General features: G+C 46.6%; 1 protein-coding gene across 1 annotated transcript; it reads right to left on the bottom strand.

Moving 5' to 3' along the window:
• Positions 1 to 528: 528 nt before the first annotated feature.
• On the bottom strand, positions 529 to 1,306 carry LOC144141436 (uncharacterized). The gene has a single exon (XM_077672995.1). The coding sequence runs from the start codon at positions 1,298 to 1,300 to the stop codon at positions 530 to 532; it is 771 nt and encodes a 256-aa protein (XP_077529121.1). The 5' UTR covers positions 1,301 to 1,306; the 3' UTR covers position 529.
• Between the last annotated feature and the right edge of the window lie 8,676 nt (positions 1,307 to 9,982).

Genomic DNA, 9,982 nt, shown 5'->3' with positions numbered 1-9,982 from the left:
GCGCACGAGCTCCGCGTCGATCCCCCCCGCGGGTCCGCCGGCCTTGTCGAGTCCCCCACCACGGAACCGGGGGTCGCAGACGGGGAGGGCTGTATCTCGGGGTGAGCAGGGAAGCGTGCGTTCGATGCGCTTGTCGGCCTTGCCTTCGCGGCTTGTTGGCCGTGTTGTTGTCGTTCCGCCCTACAGTGTCGTTTGTTGCGGCCTCCTTTGCGGTGGTGACAGGAGCCGCGCTTTGGCGGCACCTCTCGACGTCTGCGGCGGCGAAGAAAAGGCCCTCGCGATGGAGTCGTCACCTGGGCGGCCATTGTCGCGGGGCGCGCTTTTGTGTCGGCGGCGCCTTTGATCCCCTCCGTGATCTCGCCGACAAACAAGGTCGAAGAGCGTCAGTGGAGGGCATCCCCGGTGGCGGCTGGTGGAGGGGGGCGAGGAAGACTCGTTTATTATCACAACCTACAAACAAAACGCAGTTCACACCACTGTCAGTCGAGGTGGGGGGGGGGGGGGGGGGGGGGGGGGGGGGGGGTCTCCACTAGCTGTGCCTTAGCACCGCAACGGGCCGATACAGGGGTTGGAGAGCGCCTGCCGACGAAGGTTGCTGGGGAGGCGGCAAGCACGGGGGTGTAGGAACGGGGTTGGCGGACAGCGCGACGGGATGCGCCGCGGCGGAGGGAACGTTGCAGCAGCCCGGCGGCGGCCACAGGAGCAGACCCGCGGCCGCGGCTGCCAGCTGGCAGCGTAACAACCACGATGAGGGCCACGAAGTGGCGGCCGCCAGATGAGGCGGGAGCGACGCGGCAGCCGCAGCGGCGGCCGCATGAAGCGACGCCCGGTGCTGGTGTTGCTTCAGAGCTGCGGCCGCGGCGTGCAGTTGCAGGCGACTCCCTCGGGCCGCGGATCGCCTCCTCAACTTTCCCGTGCTGCCGCCGATGAAGACATCGTCGCTACTCGGGTCGAGCATCCAGTAGTTGCCCTTGCCCGGATCGTCGTAGTGGCGCGGAACCTTGACGAAGCACTTGTTGAGGCTGAGGTTGTGGCGGATGGAGTTCTGCCAGCCCTGCTTGTTGTCGCGATAGTACGGGAACCGATCCATGATGAACTCGTAGATGCCGTTGAGCGTGAGTCTCCGCTCGGGGCTCTGCCGGATGGCCATCATGATGAGCGCGTTGTAGCTGAACGGCGGCTTGTCGCGGCACGGACTGGCGGTGGTCGTCGCTGTTGTAACGGGAGCGGAGGTGGGTGACGGCGCGTCGTCGCTGATGAGACGCCGGATGCTGAACGGTCCGCCGTGGTCCTCCGCCATGCTATCTGTGCGGGACCCCCGGCAGGCACGTCCGGTCGGCGGATGCCCTTTTATAACTGCGGGGGGCGGGGCCACTCTAAGCCCCGCCCATGTCTCACCACGCCCCTCCCTTTTCCTAGCGGCATCGATCGCAGCGCCACGGAACGCCTTCGGCCGCGACGCAGCGTCGCGTGCAGCGCGCCGCTTCGCGGGTCCGCCGCGTTGTTTCTCGGAGGGGGGCGGCAAAGCTGTGATTCGGGTGTTTGATTTTACCGGTTTTCGTCCGCAACGTTGGCCCTCGGCGTTTGAGCGCCGTTGGCACCACGTGGGCTCGTGCTGGCCCTCTCGGGGGCAAGGAAGGGCGCGCCTTCCGGGGGGGCGTTGTCTCGGCGCACTGCGGCCATGCGCTCGGCCAACAACGATGTCGCGACGTACACACATCGAGAACCCGCCTTCCTGAACAGCCCTCGCGCTTACGGCTGAGACGACGCATGGTTCCTGCCATGGTTACGCTCACTGATCACGCCTAGCGGCAGCCGCGTTGTCTCTCCTTCGTCTCCCAGCATCTTCGCTGGACGGGGAGGGCGTGGTGGCGGCGAGATGTACGCATCCAGAAAGGGGAGGATGTGGACGCGGAGCTGCGCGACAGGCAGTGCACTCCATCAGGCAGACGTCCTGTAATTTGCAGGAACCAGTCGTTCCCTTTCGTGTAGCAACGTTTGTCAAGAGACGTTTGTCTCGGAGCGCAGGCTTCGCGGATGCTATTCAATGCTGTGTCTGTACTTCCCGGAGATCTCCTGCGCAGAGATGTACTATGTAGCGACGTGAAAGTGAAGGTGTACTATGATTTGAAAGGTCGTAAAGTGCGTGTTAGCGTTCACTAACGCTGTCTTGCCGTTTCTTAGGGTGCCTTGACTAGGCGCAGGGAGATTGCCAAACAAAATCTACCGCACTTACGTTTTGTACCGGTTGAATGCACAGTTTGATAAGCCGTTCCATATAATATATGCATATTCTCAAAACTGCCCTCAAGGCGACGAGCTGGCACGTATACTTAGTTTATTTATTATTTATTTATTTATTTATTTATTTAACATACTTTCAAGGCCCGAATGCATTACAGAAAGGAGTGGGTGAACAAACATACCCAAAAAAATGTGCAAGGTACAAAAAAATCTTTCAATGTGTTGGTATCCAGGATGGCGGCGACGGTGGCGGGAAGGTGGTTGCATTCTTTGCTTGTGCTTGGGATGAATGAATTGCTACGAAGTTTAGTACGGGAAGACGGCACACCAACTTTGAAACGGTGGTCAACGCGAGATGAAATGTATGACGGTGTTGTGATAAGCTGTTCTTTCAAGAAAGGGTTGTGGTGGTATATTTTATGAAAAAGTGAAAGGCGGAAGCATCTACGACCGAAAGAAAGTTCAGGCAATTTAAGTGTTGTTTTCATTGAAGTCACGCTAGCATATCGGGAGTAGTTGAATAAGATAAAACGTGTTACGCGATTTTGGATGGCTTCAATGCTGTTAACGAGGGTGATGTTAGACGGGTCCCAAATCGCGCATGCGTATTTGTAGAGCGTTAGCTTCAGTGATGATGGCCAAAAATACATTTGTATTTTCAAAGCCTCTCAATGGCGTGAACAGAGTATGTGTACATCGCAGTGCAGGCCAGCGTCTGCGTTGTATGCCCGCAAGGACTCAGCACAGGTGATGAATTTCTTGGTGTTAAGGTCATGCGACGTCATGAAGTGGGGGCATATTGTTTTGAAGATTAGGCTGAGGCATAACTATAGTCATCATCGGCTTACTTATTCCACAGCACTGCAGGATGTCGGCACCTCTCATTGACTTCAAACTGTTGCTTTCTTAAGATGCCCGAATCCATTCTTTGCAACCAATTTTTTTATCTCACCCCTCCATCGAGTTTTCGGAGGCGCACCAGGCACCCAACAGGTGCTGTTAAATGGCGACCGACGACAATGCAGAGGAACAGTAAAAAAAGGGCCGTCGTTGCTCTCGGAGGAACGAAAATATTTTCACGTTTTTAATCATTCCAGAGGCGGACCGGCCTGAACCTGGTCTACCTTTTTTTAGATTACTTGGCATAACAGCTAAACATTCCTGTGATATTATTAGAACTTCGGAGCGGCATCACTTGCCCTCGGTGATGAATTTCTGTATTTTCCTTCACTGGCCAAGCCATACGTGGTAACCACAACGCTCAATAAGTCTGGCCATGATTCAGCGCTTCTTCTCTTATATACGGAAAATGGCTTAATGTGCATTTATCAGGATTTATTCAGCGGAAATCACCCGGCTTCGTCGGAATAACCGTTTATTTTCTTTGTAGGCATTTTGACCTTAATGTGCACTTCTTGCCAGGCTGCAATCAGCAACAAAGCAACAATACTACTGCATCCGAAATAGGGACACAAGTTTTTAAGTTAGACTGCTTCACATAAAGGTGGTAGAGAATTGTTGTGTCGAAAGCTACAAAGGTATCTTGCCAACTACTGCCAACGAAGCGAGCTTGCCAACGATTGCCCTAAGTAAAAACAGTTGGTGTGAAAATTATTTCATATATCGCAAAACACGAGATACTTTCGTCTATACTATCCGGATTTGTTGCCCGTCGACGTACACAAAACGCATTGGATGAGCTTCCCGATGTGCTTAATAATGCCATTTACTATAATTATTGTTCTTTTCGGTGTTTATCGGTGTGCAAAAAGCATCTGATATTATTCCGACGTAATGCTTGCCAAAGGTTACCAACAATTTTTCCACGGGCCTGTTATGTCTCTATTGAAAAATTACATTCGTAACCTCCGACGGAACTTAATGTTAGATAAAATTGCAAGCTCCCTGCCAGTATTATGGTCTGATGTTCCGAAAGGGTACGTTTTGGCCCCTTTGGTAATTAATCTATAGGTTAATGAAAATAAAAATGATATAGCTGACAGTGTACTTCATTTCTCAGTATTTCAGTACATGGATGATGTGATGAACACGGAGTTATCCAGCTGCCAAGGCGTTCTGAGAGAGCGGAAAGAACACAGGTTATGCTGAGGGCTTGAATAGAGCTGGTGCGATGTAGTGCTAGCCTCGTACCGCCACGCGATTGGTACTGATTAAACTGATTATGATGCCGCGTCGTCGGCTACAATGTAGAAGAGGAAGAAGTTTCAACAGGTGATGCTATGCTTGCATGTTTCGACGCATAGTGCCTATACGATATCGTCTTCGGCAATCTACAACATGACTGTAAACATGTTATGAAAGGGCTAACCCCAAATGGATAAAACAAACACACAAAAATGGAGCTTGTTTGCATACCTAATAGAAAAAACTCAATACTTAAGGTTACATAGTTTTTTTGCAAATTTTTTTGCAATGTCCTAAATGTGAATGGTCACCCACACTGCCTGTAAACTTTGTCAAATACTTAGTAGGTATAGTTTTTATTTTGTCATGGAACACCCAGATGGCTTTGTATGCTCACAGTTGAGAAAAGCTGCAGTTTGACCTTAAGAGTACACAAACACATTACTTTTGCATTTGCGCATTCACACCACGGTACGGAATTTGTTGCATATATTTTTCTCTAATTTCTCTAAACATGAAGTTTAGTCTATTTCACGTTATATGATGTTTTGTGTGGTTTACCTGATATCGGTAAACACGATGTCTTTTGTGGTTTGCGTATGTTTGATTTTACCTGATTGTTCCAACAAACTGTTGTACTTGGAAATAGTCTTGATCTCGATTTTGCCAGCTGTGCACACCTGCGCGTCATCTGCACATTCGCGAATGTTTTAGTTGCCTAGAGCTAGAACTCGATTTGGTGAGCATGTTCATGACTACCATATATGTTGCGATGTTCCTGAATTATTTGCGAAACAACCTATTTTCTATCAACAGTGGAAGGCACATAAAAGTAATCTGGTGGAAATTTACTTCTCACAACCTTAACAATTCTTTTGTTTTTCTCATAAATGATTCTTCTAGCATTATTAGTCCTATTGTTTCTAAAGTGATTGGACTATAAAAATTTTGTACTATGAATGTGACAGTTGCCTGCCACTCTCTTGCTTACGCTCTGTTCCTCGCTGCTGGGATCCGCCCCTCGACCCCTCGCGGCTTTGGCAGGCCGCATATGTAAGTACTCTGCTTAGAAAATCAATAAACATTAATATAACAATATTATTATGATGATGATATGCCATCGGCAGCTGAAGAATGCATAGATGTATATATTCTAGCCAAATTTATAGCGAACATTTTGAGTAAAATGTCATAGTTATAAATATCACCGAGTTTTCGTCACTAATACATGGCAGCCTGATTGAATTAAGAGATTTCGCCGAGTTGATATTTGTAGGTGCAATACGAAATATAAGTCACGCAAACCTGATGTCCACATGTAGGCGATCTGTGAAGCCTCAATTTGTTTCAGAAGCTCATCACAAAAGGAGTCACTAGTAGCCGAATAAACACGGAAATGTGACAAGGATTTGTGTTGTGCTGTGATATAGAGCCTAAATGCACAAGATTTCATTTTACCCCTATTGCTTCCGTCTAATGTCACCATCGGTACTCTCCAAGCACAGTTTGTAGCAAAACCATAACTGTCTACTGTGGCACGTACGCTGTACACTGTAAAATAATTTGTAAATTACGGGGTATTTTCACTGTCAATAACATCCCTAAACCTTAGCAAAAGCAAGGAAAATACCCTTTCGAAGGACTGTATTTTAACTTATAACAACTTCCCTTATACAAAATGCACACGGGTGGTTTCAGGGTATTATTAGCCAAAAGTAAGGTTGTAGAGTGTTTTTTTTTAGTTTTACACCAGTGTGAAAAAGCTACTGCTCAACCAAGGAATATAGTGCAGCTGTTGTAAGTTTACAGGTAGTCACTCTGGTTTTTTTTTATATATTGAATGCGATTTTATTTCCGACGAGTTTACATAATACATGAGTGGGCAAAAACACGCTATAGGAAATCGAAGGTTAGGACAGCAGGAGGGACCGCCAGGGATGATAGTTAGAGAAAAATCATGGAGCAAGTAGCGCAAGTTTACGTATTTAAAGGAGCCATGAAGAGAAAACACAAGTTTGGTTCATTCAAAAGATTGTCTTGTTAGAATCATACTGACACCACTTTTAACGTAAACTTCGCTCAAATAAGCTACATAATTAGGAAAAACGGGAATGGTCATGCGACCCACCAGCTCATTTCCCGCAACAGAACCTATGTCGTCACATGAGCTAAGCTCTGCGATTGGCGGAGGCTGGCAGAAGCAGACGCAAATTAGGTAGAACTTACAAACTAGACGAACGAGCGATTTGCGCTTAAATTTAGGGCACATTCTTTACAAAGCAATAAGAATGATGGGACAAACAGTGGAAGTTACGAAAGCACATGTAAACATAGAAGTACTGAGGCGTTCTGCTGTTCGTACTGCGCACAGCATGCTTGGTTTAGCTGCAGCACAGCACTACGGGACTTGGGGTTGTCTCAGACGACACTGGCCGATTGACGCAAGCAACGGTGTCTTACGTGACCCCATTTGTCGAGCAAGCACTATTTCAGGGAACGAATATTTTCTCCCAGAACAAAAACAAGCCAGGTTTAAATGCGGGCAAAAACAAACCAAACGCTTGGCACGGTATGGTGGCGCCATCTAGGTTACGGAACGTAAAGAAACGCGGGAACAAACCAACACCGCTGTACAGGGTGGAGACAACCTTTGAACGGTCCCGTGCCGCCGCAATTGGGCCAACGGGCTCAACGCGTTATTCTTTTCGTTTCCCACGAGACCTAGCAACGCGAAACAGACAATATGATTCAAACTTCTTCAGTAAACCGCGTTGCGGCGATAATTTTAGCGCGGTTTTGACACAATGACTTGCTTCGGCGGCGAGCGAGCAACCGAAAATGGCGGCGCCAGCGTATACGTGTCTCTACCCTGTACGGTGGATGCGTGAATGAAGGTATTCTAGGCTGCAGAGCGGTCGGTTTCAGTGATGTCACTTGGGACCACGAAAACGCACGATTAAGCGGGAAAATCAAAATTTTAACCTAAATTGTTTAATTTCTCAGTGAATAAAGCACTGTTTGTATCCGGACAAGCGCTGGGGGCACTATAAAACACGAAATCTTTCGAATAAAACCAACTTGCATTTTCTCTTCATGGCTCCTTTAAAAAAGGAACAAGAAAACAAGCACTTAGCACAAAAAGAGAACGAAAAAGAAAAAAAAAGGAGGTAACAGCATTATTAACTAATGGAAGGAATCCAGTAATAATTAGATACACTACAAAATACCAATAAGTACTACACCAGAACCTAGCCTCAGAAGATGGATTATAAATACAGTAATATTCACACAAATAAACACGGAATACTCTCGCTGGAATTCGTTGAGGTGTCAACTATTTAACAGAAATGTTATGTTCAAATTTAAAAAGCGGGAGTGTAATAGAAAATTTCATGCCAGGACTTAGCGAATTCGAAGTTTTTTATGGTTTTGTAGCTTCTCTTTACGCACGATTAGGAACGTGTTCTTTGACACATTCATTGATGCAAAATGAATCTAAACACTTGACATGTAACTGGATTAATAATTTACCACCAAAAACGCATCACTGAACTTCCGAAGCCATAAAAATCCCGATCAGAATCGCGTTCAAATCTTTATCGAACCAGAAATACATTTGTGTATTTTTATGAGAGTGCTCTACGGGATTTTCATATCGTCTCCTTCTTTTCTGTATATCTTCAGGGGCATTGAAAACTGGTTGATCCCCGAAATGAGAGCAAAACAGAAGTAACGTAATCTTAGCGCGTAGCTCACGGCAGGAAAATATTCCTCACCACTGTTTATTTGGTGGTCGGTGAAATTAATTCGCTCACTCATTCCCACCCCTCTCCGTCCACCCCTGCCAATACCACAAAAATTTTCGCAGGGGCTGTGACCCTTCGCCCCTTTATGTATACGCCAGAGCAGTATCACCAGTGGCATCCACTATTCCTAGCATGCTTTCCATAACATAAAGAATAGTTTTTCTGCTTATATATATAGACGGCTGACTGTGGGGGGAATACAAAAGTCACTTTGATGGTTTCTTCCTGCAAGTATGACATTTACGTGAATAACGCACACCTTAAGTTCAGCTGCAATATTAAGAATCTTATCGGGCATACCGCGTTTTTGACATACAATAAAGTGTGTCAATGAGTGCTAATGCACCACTTCAGAATTGTCTAACACAAAGATTCATCACCGCATAATGTCCGCTACATTTGGATTCGAGAAACCCACTTCAGAGTTTTATAAATTGAACATCCAGGTAGCGATATGCATGTGTCATCATCATCATCATCATTTTATTGTTCCCTTAAAGGGAAGGTGAAGCGGTTTTAGAATTAAAAGAAAAGTTGACTAGCAGCAAGTACACATTGAATAGTTCATGTGTACGAAATATTTTCGCAATACATGCAATAGAAGCGGCGCAATGAGCAAACAAAAGTGGCCCGATGCCCCGCCCCCATCTCGCCGCGCGATGCCGGAAGACCGAAGAGCGCGGGCGAAAACCGGCTGAAAAACGTCATACCTGGACTTCCGGCCGGATCGGCCGCCTCGGCCATGCTCTTTTCGCCATGTTTCCTTGTGAATGATACTTGTTGTTGTGGTGGTTGATAGCACTCATTTGTACAATTTTCGTGTTCAAAAAGTATGCACGAACGCCAAACGAGGCATACGTTATCATGCCGTATTCCTAAGCAGAATAATGCCACGCCGGGATGCTTGATAACATACGGAAGCGACAGCCGAGGTGGCTGTGCTTGATGACAGATAATATACTACACTACGTTAAATACTTTGTAAACCGCTCCAATGCGTTTTTTTTTATGCGACGGACGTGAATGTTCACATTAGATTTTAGATTTAGGAAGGATGGGGAATACTGCTGTACCTTGGGTGAGGGTGTTTCGTTGCATTCCAGAAACCAAGTCACATTTGTTCAGGAAATACTTGTTTCGTTAAACGCGTCGGTTTTCTTTCCCTATGGGCTCAGGACAGTCTCCAAAAAAACAATGTTTTGGAGAAAATAAAACAAGGGGCCAATCCTGATAGAAGTTCTCTCCCGGCTAAGAGGAAACAGTATTCCTACAAAGTAAAAGAACCAAGACAACCAGATTACTTATTTTGCAAGTATACATGTCACGATAAGGTGATGTTCGTCTGGAATTAAAAAAAAAACACCACTCCGAACCACCACCGTGCCATAATTTGTGTTGACTGCGGGTGCCTAATTTTTTGCCCAGGATTCCGTGTGGCTGCATATTATAACCTGGCAAGCACTTGTTGTCACTGAACCTCAAGTGTGCTCCAGTGATAGTCGGTGATATATATAATGATGATACTAAAAAAATTAGGAGCGAAGAGTAAATATACGGCCTCTGTCCGACTAGCGCGGTAAATGCTTAAATCTAGAAATGCTGAAACACGCCAACGATTCATTATCACAAACGTTTGGTGATTGTTACCTAAAGTAACGTAACTACAACGTAACTGCCTTGTCCGTCTGGTCTGTTAATTATAACGAGGTGGCCGTAATATTGTAGCAGAATGCGCAACGCACAAGCGAAAATCAAGCCCTACTAGAGCCGATAATCCTGTGGAGGCA

This window comes from Haemaphysalis longicornis, unplaced genomic scaffold (genome assembly GCF_048455015.1).
Source record: "Haemaphysalis longicornis isolate Haplotype H1 unplaced genomic scaffold, Haemaphysalis longicornis Haplotype H1 scaffold_6, whole genome shotgun sequence".
Lineage (NCBI taxonomy): Eukaryota > Metazoa > Arthropoda > Arachnida > Ixodida > Ixodidae > Haemaphysalis > Haemaphysalis longicornis.
The sequence above is the reverse complement of the archived record's forward strand: the minus strand, read 5'-3'. Positions and strand labels throughout refer to the sequence as shown.

Bases quoted from the DNA above. Each gene is read 5' to 3' on its own strand.
- LOC144141436 (XM_077672995.1), bottom strand. From the start codon at position 1,300: ATGGCGGAGGACCACGGCGGACCGTTCAGCATCCGGCGTCTCATCAGC.